The 21,262-nt window shown below is 34.4% G+C and overlaps 3 protein-coding genes and 1 non-coding gene across 4 annotated transcripts; 1 reads left to right on the top strand and 3 right to left on the bottom strand.

The window, feature by feature from the left end:
- Positions 1-654: 654 nt before the first annotated feature.
- On the bottom strand, positions 655-5,030 carry LOC132631817 (probable serine/threonine-protein kinase PBL23). The gene is made up of 5 exons (XM_060347517.1): positions 4,529-5,030; positions 3,293-3,474; positions 3,004-3,193; positions 2,273-2,664; positions 655-1,248 (listed from the first exon to the last, which is right to left on the bottom strand). The coding sequence occupies exons 1-5, from the start codon at positions 4,644-4,646 to the stop codon at positions 958-960; spliced, it is 1,173 nt and encodes a 390-aa protein (XP_060203500.1). The 5' UTR covers positions 4,647-5,030; the 3' UTR covers positions 655-957.
- Positions 5,031-6,579: 1,549 nt separating this feature from the next.
- Positions 6,580-12,336, top strand: LOC132631832 (cardiolipin synthase (CMP-forming), mitochondrial). Its single transcript, XM_060347531.1, has 8 exons — positions 6,580-7,140; positions 9,509-9,575; positions 9,654-9,728; positions 9,966-10,017; positions 11,206-11,291; positions 11,378-11,452; positions 11,812-11,906; positions 11,986-12,336. The coding sequence occupies exons 1-8, from the start codon at positions 6,653-6,655 to the stop codon at positions 12,074-12,076; spliced, it is 1,029 nt and encodes a 342-aa protein (XP_060203514.1). The 5' UTR covers positions 6,580-6,652; the 3' UTR covers positions 12,077-12,336.
- Positions 12,337-13,471: 1,135 nt separating this feature from the next.
- TRNAF-GAA (transfer RNA phenylalanine (anticodon GAA)) lies at positions 13,472-13,544 on the bottom strand. The gene has a single exon. It is a non-coding gene; the product is annotated as a tRNA-Phe (tRNA).
- Positions 13,545-15,931: 2,387 nt separating this feature from the next.
- LOC132631809 (small ribosomal subunit protein mS86 (rPPR1)-like) lies at positions 15,932-17,472 on the bottom strand. Its single transcript, XM_060347511.1, has one exon. The coding sequence runs from the start codon at positions 17,378-17,380 to the stop codon at positions 16,169-16,171; it is 1,212 nt and encodes a 403-aa protein (XP_060203494.1). The 5' UTR covers positions 17,381-17,472; the 3' UTR covers positions 15,932-16,168.
- Between the last annotated feature and the right edge of the window lie 3,790 nt (positions 17,473-21,262).

Genomic DNA, 21,262 nt, shown 5'->3' with positions numbered 1-21,262 from the left:
AGGTAAGGAATGCAAATTTACTGATTGCTGAGGAGCATAAAAACAACACATTAGGTTTACCCGAAATTTTCTTCTTGAAAGGGACTTGTTTTTTAAACATAATTCTGCAAGAGCCTTAGCTTTTAACTAAAGCATGTCTATAATTCTCCTTACTCAAAGTGAAAACCATCCGATCTCAACAATAATAATAAGTAAAACCTAAACTAACATCTTTATTTTCATGAACAAGAAAAGAAGATATACAGACAGAAGATGTTATACGAAACTAGCAGCATTGCAAACAGGTCACATAATAAAATGATTACAAGTGATCTGGTGGAGGTTGGCGCAAGGGGGAGCATAGGATCACTTCTGAAGAAAGAGATTGAGTATTTCAAAAGACTAGAATTGGAATGTAACTGGGCCTTTATTGAATCTCACAAGACTAATTATATGGAAATGGATTCCAGTGGTTGCAGTTGTTGGCCTAGTTTCAGGTCCTCTACGATGAAATGGAAAAAGAAGAGATGAATCGAGAAATGTTCTATGGTTGAAGTATCCGAGAGCCATACAAAGAAGGAAATCATCTGGTTCAGTGACGCAGAGGTAGATTTAGGACAAGTTCTATGGCTTTAACTGAACCTGTACTTTCTGCTTGAACTATGTATACATATGCAAAACAAAAAAACATTTTAAATGTATATACTCCATGTAATAAGATTAAACTCATTCTGAACCAATCGACTCTAGATCTTGGATTACCTCTGCAGTTTCTTTAGCTTCTACTCTTGGTTTCTGAATTCTTTATGTTGTTTGGAATTCAAGAACCTAGAATTTCTTATCAAAAACTCAAAATCTTTTATATTTCTCAAACATCAAAAAGTACAGAAGTCTATCAGCAATAAGCTAAAAAGGCCGTCTTTTTTCTGCCTTTCTTGGCTGGAGAAGAAAAGGTAAATCGGACAAAATAAGTACATCTTATGACACACAATTAGTTTCTGTTGTTAAGTCCTTGGGACACAACTCATCAACACAAGTACTATCCTCTAGTTCTGTTGTGATTAATGTGTCTTCATCATCTCTTAGCATGGCTAAGAACTCAAGAGCTGTAACAACATCGCTAATCAGAGGTCTCGTGTTGGCTTCGTCTTGGAGACACATATTTGCAATCGCAAGAGCTTGACGAAGTCCCTTTACTGGGTAATTTCCTCCAAGCAATGGGTCAGCCATTTCGGTTAGCATGTTTTTGTCTTTAAAAAGTGGTTTGGCCTGCAAAAGTGACAAAAATGGTAACTAACCTGTTATTACATATTTAGTATATATAACATAAATCCCGATATATATGCCATGTCTTTTGCTAACATTAGAAAATGATTCAACATAACAAGCACAAAAATCAAGGGTGTGTTCAGTATGAAGGAAAATGTTTTCCATGAAAAATGTTTTATTGGAAAATAAGTGGGTTTCTAACTTATTTTCTTGTGTTCGCTGCTAAGCAAAAAATTTTATCCTAAAAGCAATTGTATATAATCTAGACAAATACTGAGAGGTGGGGTGGGAGGGTAGGGGTGTCGGGGGTGGTAGGGATCAGGGCTATTGGGGGGGGGGGGGTGAAGATGAGGTGTGTTGGAGGGTGAGGAGGATACAATCAACATAGAATATCACTTATAGAACTTGTTTTCCCTACTTCTACAGAGAAGTCAAAAGGAGATTGTTTTCCTAGAGAAAACGCTTTCCAAACATTTTGACCAACCGAACATAGGAAAATTGGATATTTTTCCTCCATACCGAACACACCCCAAAATTTCTGCTCTTTATCTTGGCCTATGTCTCTATTATACATGACGGTTCGATCACTTAGGAGGGCAGGAAATTACACTGCCTTGCAAATGGGTGGTTTTGAACTTTTGACACCCGCTTGCTCTATGGGCAAACCTTGAAGGTCAAAAGTGCTGCCAACGAGATTGATCAATCCCCCCCCCCCCCCCCCCCCCCCCCCTCTCCCAGGTCTCATCCTACTGGAAATTTAGGGGCTGGCCTAGTCTAGCCTCATTGTACTTCTGCCAAAAGTAGTGAAATTTTACACTAACCAAAGGATTGCTAGGAAGGCGAAAATTCGAAACCCCAAACTTCAGTATTTAAACCATCCTATCTAAAAGAAAAGCAGAAGAAATCTAAATTGTAAAACATCTTAGGGAATAGGGATAGTAAAAGAAATGGAAAACTAACTAGGAAGATGCTAAATTATTAAGCTTATTCAATATGAAAGAGTTAAAGAAAGCTAGCAACTAACCCAAGAGATCAAGTTTTGCTCCTCTGGTGATCTTGTATTATCAATAGCTCTTCTCCCTGAAATAATTTCCAAAAGAACAACTCCAAAACTATATACATCCGATTTAGATGTAAGTTGTCCTGTCCTAGCATACTCTGGTGCACAGTATCCATAGGTCCCCATAACTCTTGTAGAAACGTGATCCTCGCCTTCCGCTGGACCTAACTTTGCAAGCCCAAAATCTGAGAGCTTAGGAATAAAGGACTCGTCTAATAATACGTTGGATGCTTTGAAGTCGCGATAGATTATGGGAGGATTGGCGATATCATGCAAGTATTCTAGTCCTTGCGCTGCGCCTTTAGCTATCTTCATTCTGGTATGCCAATCCAATGGCTTCTTATTTGATGGCAAATCTGAGGAGCATGTGAATTAGTATGTATGTCTCTAACCAACTTCAACAAATTTTTGTTATACAGTCAAACCTCTCTATAATAGGCATCCTTTATAACAACATTTCACTACAACAAATTAGTTTTTTATGGAACTGCCTTTCATATTATGTTACATTACATGTTTTCTATAACAGCATCTCGCAGACAAAAGTTATCCAGACAGGTGACGTTGTTATAGAGGTTTAACTGTACAAAACAACAAAGTGGTCATAGAGCACTTTACTAATACACTGTAGTGATGTTTTTGAAGTTCAGCTCAATGGTGTAAGGATAATAGACTACAAATTAGGTCATACATACCAAGAAGATGATCTTCTAAAGATCCATTGTGCATGAATTCGTAGACGAGAATTCTTTGATTGCCATCAGCACAATATCCTATCAGATTGACAAGATTTGGATGGCTAACAAGACTTAAAGTCAAGACTTCCGCAAGAAATTCCCTGTTTCCTTGAACTCCATTCCTGTCAAGTTGTTTGACAGCAACAACCTGGACATACAAAACAGTATGATGAAGAAACAGAAACAGTTATTTATTTGTTAATAACCGCAAGAGGAGAGATAAAAGACAGAAAAAATAAGGACATACTTGATTAGTTCTTTTGAGGTGTCCCTTATAGACCCTCCCAAATCCTCCTTCACCAACTAAAAACTCAGGATTGAAGTTGTCTGTCGCATGAGCCAACTCGCGGAATGTGAATACTTCTGCTGAAATGTTTACATTTCCATATCTGAGTATATCTTCAGCCATCATCTTCTGCTTGCTGACTCCTGCTCGAATATTCAAATTTCAACACGTTTATGCACTATTTAGTCAAGGACAAAAATCAAGAACAAGTTACAAGTTTATGCACTATTTAATCAAGAACAAGTTAAATGGAAGAATATTTCGGTTTAAGAATCAAAGGCTACAAACAACTCCTCAATGAAGGCTATTTGGAATACTACAACAACAACAACAGTTATGTCTTAACCCCAAGCAAGTAAGGTCGGCTTCATTTATCCTCATTGTCCATATCGTTTCATTTTAGTTTGTCTCGGTCCAATCATATAAAACATAAATAAAACAATAATAAAACATAGGGTCTCCATCAGTTGAAGTTATCTACATTTTCTACTGGCACATAAATTTCTGACAAGACTATGAGACTCCTAGAAAACATTGTACGTAGAGTAAGCAAACTAACATGACAAACTTAATCTTAGCTAGCTAATTGGTATTGCATATATAGATCTTTTTCTTCCATTGCACCCAATTTTTCGTTAGGCATGCAGGCATTCGCAGAGATTGTAGGTCCACAGAAACAATTTCCTTTCATGTGATTTTAGGTGTATCTCGTCCCTAACACCTTCATTCACCATGGTACAGTCCCGTGGATCTGGAGGTCGACGTCAGATTTTATCAAACTATCTCAGCTAAGCTTTTCTCATTGTGTCCTCTATGTGTGCTGCTTGCACCTTCTCATGAATGTGCTATTTAAAACATATTGTGAAAAAGTTGATTTCCGTATTCAGATAGCTTACACATTTATTAAGCCAAAAAGGCTTTGTGCATCAGCTATGTTAAAGAGATCAATGTCTCCAATAATTTCAAGCAAAATTTCAATATAGAGGATCTTATAAAGATCTAAATCATCGTGTATTTTCAACTAACCCCAGTATATTCGACACATAACATAAATATATACGTGCAGAAAATTACTAAAATTTCAACAAATATTATATTTTGAATTGATAATTTTAAGCATGCAATTGATTTTAACACCAATAATTAAAAGGTTGAACCAATCAAGTTAAATTCAGGATCTGCCTCGCCTATGTATACCTGGATGCATAGTAACACTTCTAAGAATGGTGGCCAAGCCCTCTGAATCATCATATTTGTTAGGGGTCCTTGTCTCATTCACAGAACTCCTAGAGGATTTTAATTGAGTCTTCCTCATTTTTTTTTTTTTTTAAAATTGTAGCTTCTTGAACAATAAAAATTGATCAATTCTTCCCTATTCCCTCCTATTTGTTTCTTAGCAAGACAATCCTTTTATGCCTTGCAATAAAAACCAACTAAAGTTCTTGAATATTGATGTTCATTTCTCCTAATTCCTTCCAAAAAGGAATTCTTAGAGAAATGAATATATTCAAGTAGGTGAAGAAGGGAAAGGTGAAGAAATTGATCCAACTTCAATGAAAAAAAGGGATACTATAAATTTTAAGATAGGAAAAAAAACAGATTACAATTTTGCATTTTAATTGAAAAATTCAAAGAATTAGATGTAGATTGAATGATGTTAAGACTCGTGTCATTGGAACAAAGGAAAGAGAAAACTTTATCCGATATTTGTGTATTAATATATGTAGTTTGAATGGAGTATGGAGTTTAAGGCCTGTTTTGTCTTAACGAACTTTTGGATATCTTAATAACAACTAACTTTTGCTAGGTGACCTCATTTTTTCCCATCTTTATACACATTGTTCCACTGGTTAATGTGAGATTCATTTATTTGTTTGATTAATTTTAGCTAGTATACTTCATTTAACTTTCCTTCCAAATTTCCTTTATTTCCACAAAAATTAATTTTATAGTTATAAATCTTACATGATTTTAAAATTATTTACGCTAGTCATTTTTTTATTACCTATGATTTTAGAATCAAAATTAAATTGGATACAAGTTTTACCATTATCCAAGACGAGTAGGGGTATTCACAGTTCAGTTTGCTCGATTATTGTGAAAATCAAACTCAAATCAATTTAATTAATATTTAAAATCAAATAAAATTTCAAATAAACGCAAATTAATCGGTTTTCTTATTGTTGATTTTATCAATTTTCTTCGGTTTATAGTTATTATCTTAAAAATTTTACCGAACAGTTAAGATTTTTAAAATAATCCATAAATTATTTTGAAATGAAAAGTTAGGATATACTGGAGCGGACGTGTGGAAACATTCCTCCAAAATGGGGGTAGAAAAAAAAAAGAAAAAAAAAAGATATATCGAATTCTAATACGGAAAAACAATTTTATGATCATAAGTGAATAATCTAGTGATTATTACCGGTTTGGCCATAAAAATTATTTACTTTTTTTTTGGGAATAATTTTCACTTTATTTGAAAATCAGTTTTTGGTCATGAAAATTCTAAATCCACTTGAAGTTGTATCAAATACGAAAAACAATTTATAACCTGTTTTCCAACTCACTTTTCATTTTTAAAATTGTACTTAAATACATTCAAGTACCAAAATTATACACAAACTCTATGTTCAACTCTAAAAATCCATAAATTCCAAATAGAATGAAAAGCCAAATACGTACACGGCCCCCAATAATTTTCCATTTAGACATTTAAAGGTAGACTCGTTCCCGTTAGACACTTCAACTATTAGAAGTGTACTCAATAAACTGGAGAGGTGGGTTTTTAGTCTATTACTCTCTCAATTCCATAATAAATGTCACCTTAGCTAATTTTTTTGTCCCATAATAAGTGTCACTTTAAGAAACCAAAACGTAAATTGACTAGTTTTTTTCAATTCTACCCTTAGACAATAAAGTAACATCTAAATGATAATTGAAAAAGTCATATAATAACTTGGTATTATTGGATTCCCAATATCAAAAGATTTACTTCTTGTGCATGGTCTAATCAAAAGGTAAAAGTAATTAATTTTTATTATATAAGGTTAATTTGATAAACTTAACATTATATTATTAATTTCTTAATATGCGCGTTTTTGGCTAAGGTGACACTTATTATGGGACGAAGAGAGTATAATTTTTTTAAAAAAATCTAAAAAAAAAAAAAAAACACATGTTCTTCTATACAATTTATATATTTTGTGCATTACTTGTTCGTGAATCTAACAACCTTAGTTGGTTACCACGTGTCAAGTCTATTTGCCACGTCGGACAGCTCTCTGCTAAACCCTTGCAAAAAAAAAAAAAACCTACTGCATGAAAAATGCTACTCAATCAATGGCGAATTTCAGATCAATCATCAAAACCCTAGTTTCTCGAAATCAAAACCTCAATTCTTCTAGAACCTTCTTAACTCACTATTCTTCGTCAACGATTCCATTAACGCCGTTACTTAATTGCCGGCGTAGCCACTTTCTTTTCCGTCCAACTTTCCTTTCTCCGTTAGCCTCCGCCGTTAATTTCTGTCCACTTTTTCTCTCTTCACCTCCTTGTAAACTTTCACAATCAGCCACTTCGTTACATCTCCAATCCGATTTTAATTTGCAATTTCCTACAGTTAGTGATCTCAGATTGAAATTTCCGTATAAATTGTGCTTCCAATCGACGCATAGATTGCAGCAAAATGGTGAGAGAAATGAAAAGCAATCTGAGTGTGGGATTGCTGGTGAAGTTAGGGATAGTTTCGTCAATTTGCCCAATTTTATTTCATTCAGTAGAATGATATCTGGTCCATTTCTCGCCTGGTAAATTTTCGCTCTTTTGTTTACTCTCTATGTCTAATGGTAGAAAATATTTACGACACGTAGCCCATATTTTGAGTTTATTACCCGGTTTAGCCCATATTTGTGTATAAACACCTTTTATTTATACCTTTTTTATACTACAACCTGTTTTCCAAATCACTTTTCATTTTTGAAGTTGTACTTAAGTACATTCAAGTATGAAAATTATACACAACCCCCCCCCCCCCTCCCCAACCCCCAAAGGTATAATATTGTATATTGGGCTACGTGGCGTAATAGTTTATGTTGGGCTGTATATTTTTGAAAATTTTCCTTCTTGTTTACCTGAGAATTTGGTTGTAGTAGTTTATGCAGAGTACATTTTGTATGGAGAGAAATATTTTACATTGAAATAGTCATTTGCTAATTATACAAGGAAGACTATAGCGTGTATAATGATACTCCCTCCATTCCAATTTATGTGATGCTGGTTGACTGGGCACAGAGTTTAAGAAAGAAATGAAGAATTTTGAAACTTGTAGTCTAAAATAAGCCATAAATATTTGTGTGGTTATAAATCATCTCATTAATGGTAAAATGGGCATTTTAAAGTTTAATTGTACTATTATGCTTCCAATCGACGTATATATTGCAAATATTGAGAAAAATGAAAAGCAATGGAAAGAGGAGTGTCGGATTGCTGTCATTTGGCAGATTTTGGTTCATGTAAAAATGGTTATATGCTAATTACAAAGGAAGACTGTAGCATATTATAATACTTAGTGGGCGTTTGGACATAAAAATTATGAAATTTGGAAAAATAAAAATTGGAGAAATGTTATTTGGAAATTGGAGTTGTGTTTGGACGTGAATACAAGTTGGAGTTGTTTTTGGATTTTTGTGAGTAGAATGATATCCAGTCCATTTTTCTCTCTGTTTCCTTTTTGTTTACCTGAGAATTGGTTGCAATAGTTTATGTAATGTACATTTTGTATGAAGGAAAATGTTTTACATTGAAATATTAGGTTCAATTGCCAATGTTTGGTTCTTATAAAAGTAATACGCCCTTCGTCCCTTCCCAAGTGTCTTAGTTTGACTGGACATGGGGTTTAAGAAATAAAGGGAGACTTTTGAATCCTGTCGTCTTAAATTAAAGATGTGTGTAGTCCTTTAAATCTTGGGGTCTTAAACTTGTCATATAGAATGTTGGAATTGAAAAACTTACTAAATATAGAAAGAGACATTCTTTTCTGTACAGACCAAAAAGGAAAGTAAGACACTCAAATTGGGACGGAGGGAGTATGTGCTAATTATACAAGGAAGACTATAGCGTGTATAATGATAGTATTTTGGTGATATTTTTTATTATTAAAGGTTGACGACAACTTTTAAATGTTGGATATGGAGTTAAAGTTTTGATATTTGAAGGAAAATGACTTCTGACCACAAGTGACCGATGTTATTTTTCCCTTCTTGGTGGAAAATATTTTTCATAAGTTAACATAACCAAGTACTAGTAAATGGTTTCATCAAGGGAAACATTCTTTGACATATTTTGTACCATACAAGTCAAGATACACATGTAGTGTTGAAAGACTAAGTGAGCATTTGTTGCTTTAATAACCTAGTAGGCGTTTACTTTGATCATCACAGTAATGAGTGCTTTATTGCAGAATGCGGAACAACTTCATATCTTGACATTGGTATTTCATGATTCCGATGATTGTGGGCGTTTAGGTCAGTTAATTTTAGCGCTATAATTGAATTTATTGAAGAAGAATTTGAAAGAGAAGTGAGAAGTTAAAAGACCACAATTGTATTTCTTTGTTGTCAGTAAAAAGACCACAAATATTTTATGCACTTGGCTGTATGCCTTTGCATTTGAGCTTCTGAAAGTATACAGGAACTAGTACAAGGACAAACAATAATTGAGTTTGTCATTTTCCTTTGCTAAGCATTATTTTTTGTTTCTGACTGAGGTGTAGTTGTTGTTGTAAGCATTATGTTTGTTTATCATAAATTAGATCTTGTGAATGCCACAAACATGATCACCTTGGTTTTCTTGAATCTGGTTGTGCTTAGGATTGAGGTGTAGTTGAGTGATTAATGGAGACTAATTATCTTCCTTGGTCAAGCATTATGTTTACTTATCATTAATTAGATACTGGGAAGCTATGGAATTGGACATGATCAGCCGTGTTATCTTGAGTGTGGTTGTGCTTTTATGCCATAAGCATAGTTTACATGAGTTAAATTATTATGTAAAATCTGCATGTGAGCCCACGGAGCATTTAGACTGCATTATTGACATACTGTTATCATTCTGCTGCTGTTAGCTATAAATTAGACACATACTCCTTTAATTCCCATTGCTGTTTAAATATTGCAGGATGATTATACATGATATGTATCTTCCTGCATTTGTTGGGCTAGCTGTTTCTGGGGCAACTGATTGGGTGTGTGCCCCATTCTTCTCCTCCTTAAATAGGAGTTATGATCAGCTTTCTAATTTAGTTTCACTCTATGCCTTGTAGCTAGATGGGTACGTGGCCAGGAGGATGGGAATAAATTCTGTTGTTGGTTCTTACCTTGATCCTCTTGCTGACAAGGTAACTACTTAAGCTGCTCTCCTTTCTGGTTCATTGACCTAACCAGCGAACAAATTTCTGGTTTTTGTGGTTCATTCATGTTCTCACATTGTTTCACTGAATTTATTCTGGGTTCATTCCTGTTTCTTTGTTGTCTCTTTCTTCATTTGCTTCTTTTGTGGATAAAATGTTGCGTATTTTGGGATTTCAGATACTTATCTCTTGGCCTTCTTATCACTATACCTTTTACACCTACAGGTTCTTATTGCATTTGTTGCTCTGGCAATGGTAGAGAAGGGTCTTCTTCCCCGTAAGTTCATATCCTATATGGATTTAACTGCATAGACTCTTTTCCGGGTGACCAAAGAGTTCTTTTTAGCTCTCCATCATGGACTACCTTCCAACAAAAAACAGAATTGGCTGCATGAATTCTCTGAAACTATTTTACTATATGTGGGTCGAGTTCATTCAAATACTAAATAATTTGTCTTTCTAAATCTCATACTTATCCTTAAGTTGTCGTGCAAGTCTCTAACTGGACCTAATGTAAGTGTTACAACAGCCCAATCACACTCCTACTAGTTCGGTATCGCCTCTGTGAATCATTCGCTTCCTTTAGAATTCTCCATGAAATGAAGAAGTTAATGTTAGTTCTTTCTTTTTGCTATATGAATATCCTACCCATTGCTTGAAGTTCATATGAGCGATCAATTACCTTTTGTTTTTTCATCTATATGCATGTTTACCTTTGGTCATCTATATGCATGTCCCTCAGCTCTTTATCTTTCCTACCAAGCTTAGCATTGCGCTTTTTAGATTGTTGAAAAACTTATACTTATCCTAAAAACACTTGTAGCAAATCACCCTGAGATCATAATTTTTTGAACATTAGATTTCATGCTTAATACTAATGAACATCTAAGTTGACCTTTATAAAAACATGAAAAATTAATACCTGTACTTGGCAAAACTGATATGTTGCATATAAATCAGCGTCTTACTTACAGGCTTTGTGTTGTCTATAGCTTTTCCTTTTATCTTTATAATTATTAAGGTTAAGGATGAGAATCTCTCATTCTCTTTTTGGTAGACTATAAGTCCTAGTTCTGGTCCAAAATGTGATCCTTTAATTGTACCGATTAGTTCAAGTTAAGATTGCAGGTCTGTAGACGGTAGGCAGGTCTTGGTATTTTCCTTAATCTGGTGATGAATTCTCTTGCTCTTGAAATGTGTATTCTGCTTATACGGCATCATTTCCTTGGATCGTGGCTCGATTGAACGAAATATTAAATAAGAGATATCTCAGTGGTCCATATGCAATGCTACTGCTTGTTGGGGCCCTTCAGCCCACATATCTACTAAAGTACATTGAGTGCAAAAAGCGTTCAGATGAGTTGCTTACCTTGTTGGATCTCTAATTATTTTGTATTTTCCAAATGAAGATGAGATGTTGCACTTCGTTTTCAGAAACTTACTTTCTTGGTTTTATGCTGTGAAGCTGGGCTTGTTTCCCTGGTTGTGCTGCGTGATGTGGCCCTTGTTGGTGGTGCGGTATATAAAAGAGCTATCATTTTAGAGTGGAAGGTGACGTCGACTCTGCCTATAGGTTCTGCAATACTAATCTGCAGTAGTGCTTTTGCTCATAGTACTTGGTTTAACATTGTTTGCAGTGGTCAAGCTGGTATGAATTCTTCAACCTTGATGGAGCCCGTCCTCAGAAGGTTGAGCCTCTTATGATAAGCAAGGTATAGCACATGTTCTTTGAACTTTATCATTCAGTTGAAGCTCTTTAGGTAACATTAGAAAGGAATAACTGAGAGGATAGCTTGTAATTTTACACAAATAATTTTGCAGAATATGTGGACCAAATCTAAGACATTGTTTAGTGGTTATGAGGATGTAGGCTTTCTTAAGTATGGCTATAAGTGTCTAACAAGGTTTGATGAATTGTATTGACTATTGACGCTATTGAGTGTTCATCATTTTCAATTATCAGTTAGATTGAGAAAGAAGGTCATTGTGAGAGAAATGATTAGTAAAGCATGCTTGCAAATTTGGCCAGAGTTCATTTTCCAGTTCATAACTAGCATTGTAATATGTACAGGTAAATACAGTTTTGCAATTGGCCCTTGTTGCTGCAGCTCTCCTTCAACCGGATCTGGGTAATGAGGAAACTCAAACATATATTACTTACCTGAGGTAAGTTACAACTGTGTACCTCTTTGTTTCATTTCTTCCCAATTATGTAGTGTACTCAATTCCATTCTGGTTGGTGCAGCTGGTTAGTAGCCATGACAACGGTAGGTTCAACTGCGGCCTATGGATCACAACACCTTAGGAGTGGAGCTACATTTAAGAACAGACTCTAACTGGACGGACACTGAGTACTCACCAAAAGAAATATTGCCTGCTTTTTGACCAGACTTTTTTCTTTCCTTTTCTTTTTTTCCCCATGAGATGTCAAAGTAATGTCCTGTTGTATATCTGACAGGAGGGGAGGTTATAGTGTTTGTTGTACACTTATAGATCCTCACTCAATTCTTAGGGGACTGTCCTATCAGGAAATAAAAAGTTTTCCTCTATCGTTTTTACGTCTCTGCTGATATTGAAAGACTTAATAATAACATGATCCCGACATCCTTGTGATATTTCCATGGCATCAAATCACTTCTCCTAGGAAACCAATGGTTAACCAGTACTACAGATGGTGTGCGAATCCAGAAGTTGTTGATCGTCTTGCTATATATCTCTGACTCTTGCTATGTGCCAAAAGTTGGATACCTTACTAATCATTCAGTAGTTGACTCTCAGAGAGAAATTATGGAATGCTGTTATCAGCGGAAAACTCACTTATTGAAAGAACAACATAATCCTAGAAGGCTTCGATGTTAGTGAGAGAAGAACCTGTGATTAGCTATTTAGGAAATTTTCAAAAGAACAATTTCAACGAAATCTTCCAATTTGTTACCGTTGGAAAAAGTTTATAAGTCCCGCTTCTATTAACATAGGGATTGGAAGGGGATCATACACTCGATTTTAACAAAGCTGACACATGCAAGTGAATACAGTTTTCAATAATCTGGAAAACACGATCAAAATTGGCATTATTGTTTCTAAAAACTTTGAGAAAATTTTCCATGAAAAGCATTTCCGTTTTTAGAGATCTAATTTGTGTTTTCTCCCTCCCTTCACACCTATGGCAAAAATGGCTAGCTCAGAGATATCGGAAAGAACTAACACAAGAACTTCTATGCTTTTAGGAAAATATAATTTCAATTTTATGTTTAACATGTAGAAGCTTTCCTGCTAAAACAGCATCTCTGAGTGTACCAGTTCAGCTGTTTTTGCAAAGATATTTATCTCAGGTTGGGGTAGAACTTCGGTTTATATACTTTATGGTTTATATACTTAGTCTTTTTCCAAAGTATCATTACAATAGAAATTGAAGCACACGCCAAGAACAAAGGTTCTGGTTGCACCTACCTCAAGTTATGTGCATAATCTTGGATTTTAACTTTAAACCAAGCATTTAGCACTATATACTAATCACACAAACGGCACTAATAAAAGGAAGAAAAAATAAAAGCAGGGTCATGTACAGAGAGGATGGATTATGAGCATTAGACATGTTACAGGAAAATATTTCCCAGAACAAAATTTGTCCCTAGTAAAGCAGCATTTATCTTGTCTATATAATGGGATGAACTAACAAAAACCAGAAGCAAACTGCTGTTTATTTTTAAAAAAATAAAAAGACGTAAAAATGCGGTGAACGTGGATCGAACACGTGACCTTCAGATCTTCAGTCTGACGCTCTCCCAACTGAGCTATCCCCGCTTGTTGAAGCAAAACTGCTTTTCTATCTAACATAGATAACATTACTAACAAAAATAACAAAAGCAGCTATATCACCCTAAAAATCTTGCCCATGTAGGCTGCTTGTTAAGTTGTTATTATTGATGTTAATAAAGCGCAGTATTTTGAAATTTGAAAATGCGATCAAAAGGCTGCTTTTGTTTAACTTGTCTAGAGCTTTCCTACTAAAACAGGAAATCAGGTATGTACTAGCCAGATTGTTTATGACAATCAGCCCACGGCTGGTTTTCCAGAGCTATTTTTATCAGATTGGCCAAAAATCTTCAGTTCATCAAGATTAAGTTTATTTGTTTCAGAATAAAACATGGTGAGCATAAAAGAAATATATATATATATATATATATAAGTTTATTTGTTTCAGAATAAAACATGGTGAACATAAAAGTAAACCTTCTGCAAAGTATCATCAATATACATTAGCAATTTAGCATCAAAACAGATATCAATGCACAAGCCATGAACCAAACAAAAAATTTACCTTGTTCAATAGGATTTAACTTAATCGTTTCAGAATAGAAAATCAAAGCAAACCTTTTTCAAAGTATCACCAGTACAAATCACAAGCCATGAACCAAACAAAAGAACGTTCCAGTTGCACCCAGCTCAAGTTATATGCGCAATCTTGATCTACTTTCAACCAGGGCTTTCCCACTATATCATTAATCACGCAAATGGCATTAAGAAAAAGGCACAGTCATGTATAAAAAGTCAGTGATAGTTTATAAGCATTGGACAAGTTACAGGAGTTACAGAAGCATTCTTTCCCCATAACAGAATTGGCACCCAAGTGAGTACTATCGTCAATGTTGTGTGGGATAAAAGACACTGCCGTTCTTTTATCAAACATACACTGCAGGCATTAGTTAAAAAACCAAAAACAGACATGCGCCATAGCCTGCTGTAGATACCAACTTTTCCATTTCTGGAAACATTTGGTAGCCCCAACTATCCAAGTAAATGCAGGTGATCATGTTATCAAGAGCTTAGACAACCTGTTGTCAAGGGTATTTAGAACATAACATTCCCAAAGACATGTCATCTGCTAATGTCAACCACTTCAGCTGTACAACAGTCTCGTATAGTTTTAATACAAATATCAAATTTGAGTCAAAACTATTGAATTCTGTCAATCCGTAACTTCTTCTCTTGTTAGTTTTCTAGAGTAACAAGTATAGAGTTTCGAATGAAAACTTAGGGTGTGTTAGGAATGGAGGAAAACAGCATTTTCCGGAAAGTATTTTTCAATTTTCTCATGTTTGGTTGGTCAAAATATTTTGGAAAACAAGTTCCTTAAAAATGACTTCCCTAATGGGGAAAACAAGCACCATAAGTAACATTTCAAGTTCATTGTCTCCTCCCCACCCAACGCCCCAACCCGCCCACAAATCCTTGACCATCCCACCCTCCGCCGTCCCCGAACCCCCACCCCATAATATTTTGCTAGATTACATATAAATGTTCTTGGGGTAATATTTGTTTGCTTACTTACCAAACACTAGAAAATAAGTAAGAAATTTGCTTGTTTTCCAAGAAAGTATTTTCTAGGAAAACACTTTCCTCCGTACCAAACACACCCTAATTTCATTACCTAAAAACACATACAGCAGTCAATGTTAATATCACATGCTACTAGATAGCAGAGTTTGTTTGCCAAGAAGTTAAGCCAGCCAAGAAGTTAAGCCAACTGACATGTTACTTGGGTGGAAGCAAAGCACATATGATTAAAGACTCAGAACTCTAATTCCATAAAGGAATTAGGTTAAATAAGATGCAATTAGTACAAGCAATGATAATTAAATAGATATTTAGAATGCCCCTTGTATATAACAAGAAATCCTTAGCATAAATTCTGCAAAATCCGTGTTACCCATGTCAAAAGGAGAATTATTCATTTGAACGAGCAAAATCACAACAGTTTCCGAAGACATTTCTACAACACTAAGACACATTTTTCAGGTGTATACAACAGTATAACAATCCCACTCTTTTGTTCAAACATCTAGAAGCTTTCCTGCTAAAACAGGAAATCAGCTATTTGTATCAGATTGGCCTTAAATCATTAGTTCATTATAATGAAGTTTATCACTTCAGAAAAGAACAAGATGAATGTAAAAGTAAACCTTTTTCAAAGTATCAGCAGTCTACATTAGCATCAAAACAGAAATCAAAGCAACGCCATGAACCAAACAAAAGAAGGTTCCAGTTGCGCCCAACTCGGGTTATATGCACAATCTTGACATATAATACTTTCAACCAGGCCTTTCGCACTATATCATTTACCATATAAACGGCACTAAGAACAAGGCATAGTCATGTATGGAATGCATTAATTAAAAGGCACAGTCATGTATACAAGTGGGGACGGTAAATAAGATGCAATTAGTACGTGCAATGATAATTAAGCAGATATTTATAGTGCCCCTTGAGTATAACAAGAAATCCTTAGCATAAAATTCTGCAAAATCACTTTTACCCATTTGAATGAGCAAAATCACAACGGTTCTGAAGACATTTCTACAACACTAAGACAAAACCAAATTTCCCTCGGAATTTTGAACTTTCACTTTATTAAGACCATGGCACGCTCAACCAGAAACATCTTTCGGCAATGCCTCTTCGATCTCATTCCACTTCTCAACGTTCCTCGAAATCTTCTCCTTCACTTGAGCTATAACTTCCCGTGCTTCATCAACCTTTTCAATACTCGCCAACCCCTCAACAAGAGACTTCATGGTCGAGAAATTCGGAACCCATCCATCATCCAAACATCTTTTATAAATCTTCAATGCAGCCTCAAAATCCCGACCTTGACACAAATAATACACCATCGTAAAATAACATTCCGCGTCAGGTTTCAATCCACTATTAACCATCTTTCGAAACATACTCTTGGCCTCTTCCAAATTACCTTCCCTACAAAAACCAAGTATCAAATGACCATACGTCACACGATTCGCCTTTAAACCTCTCGATAAAATCCCATCAAGCAACGCTTTAGCCTCACCCGACTTCTTAAGCTTACACAAACTCTGAATCCTTATATTATACGTACTAATACCCGGTGCCATATTATATTCATTCATCATTACCAACATTTTCCCAACATCTTCATACTTCCCCTCTTTATAAAACCCCGTTATACAATTCCCAAACGTCTCCGCATTCGGCTTAACATTCTCCCTCCTCATCTCATCCAATATCGAATAAACCGAACTCGATGAACCCGACTCACAAAACCCTTTAATCACCGTATTATACGTGTCCAAATTCGGTACAAGATCGTATCTTTTCGGGAATTCTACGAATACCCTTTTCATTTTAGCATAATCTTTACCCAAAACACAAGCAAACAGCAAAGAATTCAAAGTTTTCTCAGTTCTTGGAATACCCTCCATTTCCTCAAATGTCTTTACAGCCTCATCAACCATACCTGCCTGTCCGTACAGAACGATGAAGTGAGCCACGGCCCGCTCCGATTTCAAGTCGGGTCGGGTCGCGGATTCTTGGAGGAAAGAGCGGATTTTGGGGGTTTGGTTCAGGGATTTGAGTTTGCTGATTGCTTTGGAGTAAGCGATGCGGTCGAGGTGTGATTCGGGTGTTAACGAAGCGGCTTTGCAGATTTGGAGGATTCGGGTCGGGTCGGATTCGGATTTGAGGAGGGTTAAGGCGGCGCGTGACTTTTCTTTGGAGGAGAGGGCGGCGCGTGAATCGGGGTTTAGGATGGATGCGGCGGAGTAACGGCGGTGGTGGAGGGTGGTTGTGGTGAATTTGAGCGTGGTTCGAAGTGATGTTGCCATTGTGTTGAGAGTTAGGGTTTTAGATTTTGGGGGTTAGTATAAGTATAGTATAGTATAGTATAGCTTTGATTCTTTTTACTATTGGAGTGTCACTAACCTCATTTTATTTAAGACAACAAAAAAGACTCTGATAATTAGTACTCTTCTTCGTTTCAATTTATGTGATATACTTTTTTTTTAGTTTGTGATATACTTTACTCTCTACGGATTAAAAAAAGAATCCACTTAGCCATTTTCACATCTCTTAAGAAAATACTAATTTCTAGACAAAAATAGATAATTACCCTTAATTAAATAAACATTGGAATTTGATCATATAACACTTAATAGGGGCAAATATGGAAAAACAAGGTTAATTCTTTCTTAATTTGCTAAGTGAACTCTTTTTTTTATCTGAAGGGATTACTTTTTAGTTTGTTCTAACAGGAATGATATATTTTTATATTTAGAAATAAGAAAAAAGGACACACAATGGCCTTTCAGCCCAAAGTAATCCACGCGCTATCCATTCCTGCAACCTAAACACATTTAAAAAAAAAAAAAAAAATCAGACTTTTTGTTAAAAATAGTCGCCAGTAAAGGTTTGCTACTAAAAAATTAGACTTTTTAGTGGCAACTAAAGATAAAAAAGTCACCTCTAAAGGTCAAAATGCATATTGAGCCTTCGAAAAATATTTCAAAACATGTATAATATGTGTACACTTATACAGTGATTGAGCTTTCAAGAAATATCCCAAAACATGTATAATATGTGTATATTTATACGTTGATTGAGCCTTTAAGAAATATCCCAAAACATGTATAATATGTGTATAATTTGTAAGTATGCGTTGATTATACATTTATTATACACAAATTATACATGTTTTGGGATATAATCAATGTTGTATATAATATGTATCACTACCGTATATGTATGATACATTTTTTATACGTATGATACACTTTCTATGCAAGAATGATACCGTTTATATACATACGCTGGAATTATATATACACTTTTTATACCAGAATGATACAGTTTATATACACTTTCTATACAAGAATGATACATTCTATATACTATATGTGTATGATACATTGTCTAGAAGTATGATACACTTTCTATACAAGAATGATACAGTTTATACATAAATTATACAACAACGATACATTTTCTATACTTGTGTATGGAATATGTATAATATGTGAATCATTAGTGTATAATCAATGTATAGTGTACATAGTAATGTATAATATATGTATGATTAGTGAGTTACGTTGACGATACATTTATTATACACAAATTACACAACAATGATACAAACCTATATACATTTTCTATACATATACGACAGGAATACATATTTTATACAACAATGATACATTTTTTATACGCATGATACATTTTCTATACATATTTGATCTTTAGTGGCTACTAAAGTTGCCACAATAAGTCTCTTTTTTTTTTCCAACAAACTTTTAGGGGTCATTTGGTTTGAACACAAGTTATGATGGGATTAATTATATTGGGATACGTTATACTGGGATTACTTATATTGGGATTAGTTATCCTGATTTTGTTTCTTATTGACTGTTTGGTTTGTTGTATTAAAAGTAACATGCATTGCATAACTTTTAAGAAAAAGTTATTTGTTTACAAAAATACCCTCTATCTTATGTAGTAGAAAAAGAGTTTTGAGAACCTTAGGGCTATTTTAGTCAATTTCACTGTTTTATCCTGGGATAAGTTATCCCAAGATTACTATTCCCCCCTCTGATGGGTATAAGTTATTCCAGCACTATTTTTAATCCTGAAATAACTTATCCCAAGATTAGTAACTAAACAAAGGATAAGATGGTACTAATTTTTTATCCCATCACTATATTTGCTTATCCATCTTACCAAACCATCGCTTAGTGCCTACTTTTACAAAAGGTCCTTTTTTTTTGTAGTAAATGGGCTGGGCGGGCTACAAATTGGGTTTGGGGAAACTTGGGCCATCAGGTGGGATTAGTTTCACGCGATCGGCCGTGTCAGTCCTTTTCCCTAGAAATAATTTAACTTGAAACTTATTACCCTTAATGAAATGACACAACTATCAAAAGTCTTCTCCTCTTTCATAAATTTTGTGTACTATATCACATAAATTGAGACGGAGGGAGTACGAGATTAGGGACCCGTTTGGCCCTGAGAAATTTTCACTTTTTTTCGATTTCTTTTCACTTTATTTGAAAATCAATGTTTGGCCATGAAAATGTACACATAAAATCTTATTTTCACTTTCAGTACATTCAAACAACCAATATTTTTTGTAATAACTATAGCTAAGCACAATTTCATCTTCAACTCCAACTTCAAAATTACAAGTAAAGTATAAAATATTTTGTTTTTCATGGCCAACCACCTACTAGGTGGGTGTTTGAATAGAATTGTAAAATTTGAAAAAAATTATAATTTATTTTTGAGTTGAAAATGATATTTAAAAATTGGAGTTGTATTTGACCCTTAATGCAAATTGAAGTTGTTTTTGAATTTTTGTGAATGATGTGGAGTGAAATTGTGGAAACAACATTTGGGGGTTTAGGGATTAAGGAAATGAATAGACGAAAGAAGCAGTAGTATAACTTTGATTTTTTTTAAATATATATTAGAGTGTCAGTATGTCACTAACCTCATTTAAGATGATAAAGGGAAAATAACACTTTATGTTTCTTTGGAGAAAATATTTATCTGAAATGGCTCATATTTTTAATATTATTCGAAATTGTCCTTTTATATATTATTATACTCTTTTATATAAGACTGATACATTGTTTACAGTAAGTGTATAATATTGTATATCGTTTGTATAGACACTATTGCAAAAACAAAAAAAGAATTGGCTATGCGGATGTAAATTAAAAATATGGCTATGTGAAAATAATATTGTATGTTGGATTGTATTATTGAAATTATCCTGATAATAAGTGGAGCTGATTTTTTCGTTTAATAAGAGCATAACACGTGGCTTTCTTAACTATAGACGAGAATATGACATGTTTATCAGGGACTTATAGTATATTATACTCTCCCGTCTCAATTTAAGTGTCTTGCTTTCCTTTTTTAAGTTTGTCTAAAAAAGAGTGTCTCTTTTTATATTTAGTGTTGACAATTCAAACATCTTACGTGGCAATTTAAAACCACAAGATTCAAAAATTTCTTTTTATTCCTTAAACTTTGTGTTCATTTAAACTAAGACACTTAAATTAGAACGGAAGGAGTAACTTTATGCAAGAAAAAATTATGTGACCTCATGAATATTTAGATGGTAATTAGAAATGTAGTTATAATTTCAAAAATTTATGAAATGTAGCTATTGTATTTACAAAACTAGCTATCAGCTTTTTTGCATGATTTCAGCTGATACAGTGTGCAGTGATATCCGCTTGATATTATTGATACTTGATACCTGCATGATATAGCTAAGCTGATACCCGTCTGATACAACCTTTCTGACTTCTACTGATCCAATCAAAACCCGCTTGATACACCAACTGTAACTACGTTTTGTAAATATGCAAACTGTAACTACGTTTTGTAAATATGCAAACTGTAACTACATTTTGTAATTACATATATACTATAGCTATTTATGAAATTTTCAAACTTTCAAACCATTGGAGTGTCATTAACCTCATTTAAGAGAACAAAAACTCGACAAGTAAAAGATTAGAAAGTACCCATTGATAAGTTGATATTTTACCTACTTTTTTCTTCTTTAATCTTAGATTGTTGCTATGTTTTGATTGAGAAAATAGTGCATTTAATGTTTTTTTCTTCCATTTTAGAGGTTTATTTGATTGAGAAGAGCATCGGAAGAAACCAAGTGAAAATAAAGTCAAAAAGAAGCCAAACTGGAC

This window comes from Lycium barbarum, chromosome 1 (genome assembly GCF_019175385.1).
Source record: "Lycium barbarum isolate Lr01 chromosome 1, ASM1917538v2, whole genome shotgun sequence".
Classification (NCBI taxonomy): domain Eukaryota; kingdom Viridiplantae; phylum Streptophyta; class Magnoliopsida; order Solanales; family Solanaceae; genus Lycium; species Lycium barbarum.
The sequence above is the reverse complement of the archived record's forward strand: the minus strand, read 5'-3'. Positions and strand labels throughout refer to the sequence as shown.

Excerpts from the sequence above, each read along its gene's own strand:
- LOC132631817 (XM_060347517.1), bottom strand. The coding sequence starts at position 4,646 with ATGAGGAAGACTCAATTAAAATCCTCTAGGAGTTCTGTGAATGAGACA. Across the intron at positions 3,475-4,528 it reads AAGTGTTACTATGCATCCAG|GAGTCAGCAAGCAGAAGATG; the intron begins GTATACATAGGC and ends ATATTCGAGCAG. Across the intron at positions 2,665-3,003 it reads TTTAGAAGATCATCTTCTTG|ATTTGCCATCAAATAAGAAG; the intron begins GTATGTATGACC and ends CATGCTCCTCAG.
- LOC132631832 (XM_060347531.1), top strand. The coding sequence starts at position 6,653 with ATGAAAAATGCTACTCAATCAATGGCGAATTTCAGATCAATCATCAAA. Across the intron at positions 9,729-9,965 it reads TTGATCCTCTTGCTGACAAG|GTTCTTATTGCATTTGTTGC; the intron begins GTAACTACTTAA and ends TTACACCTACAG. Across the intron at positions 10,018-11,205 it reads AGAGAAGGGTCTTCTTCCCC|CTGGGCTTGTTTCCCTGGTT; the intron begins GTAAGTTCATAT and ends TATGCTGTGAAG.
- LOC132631809 (XM_060347511.1), bottom strand. The coding sequence starts at position 17,380 with ATGGCAACATCACTTCGAACCACGCTCAAATTCACCACAACCACCCTC.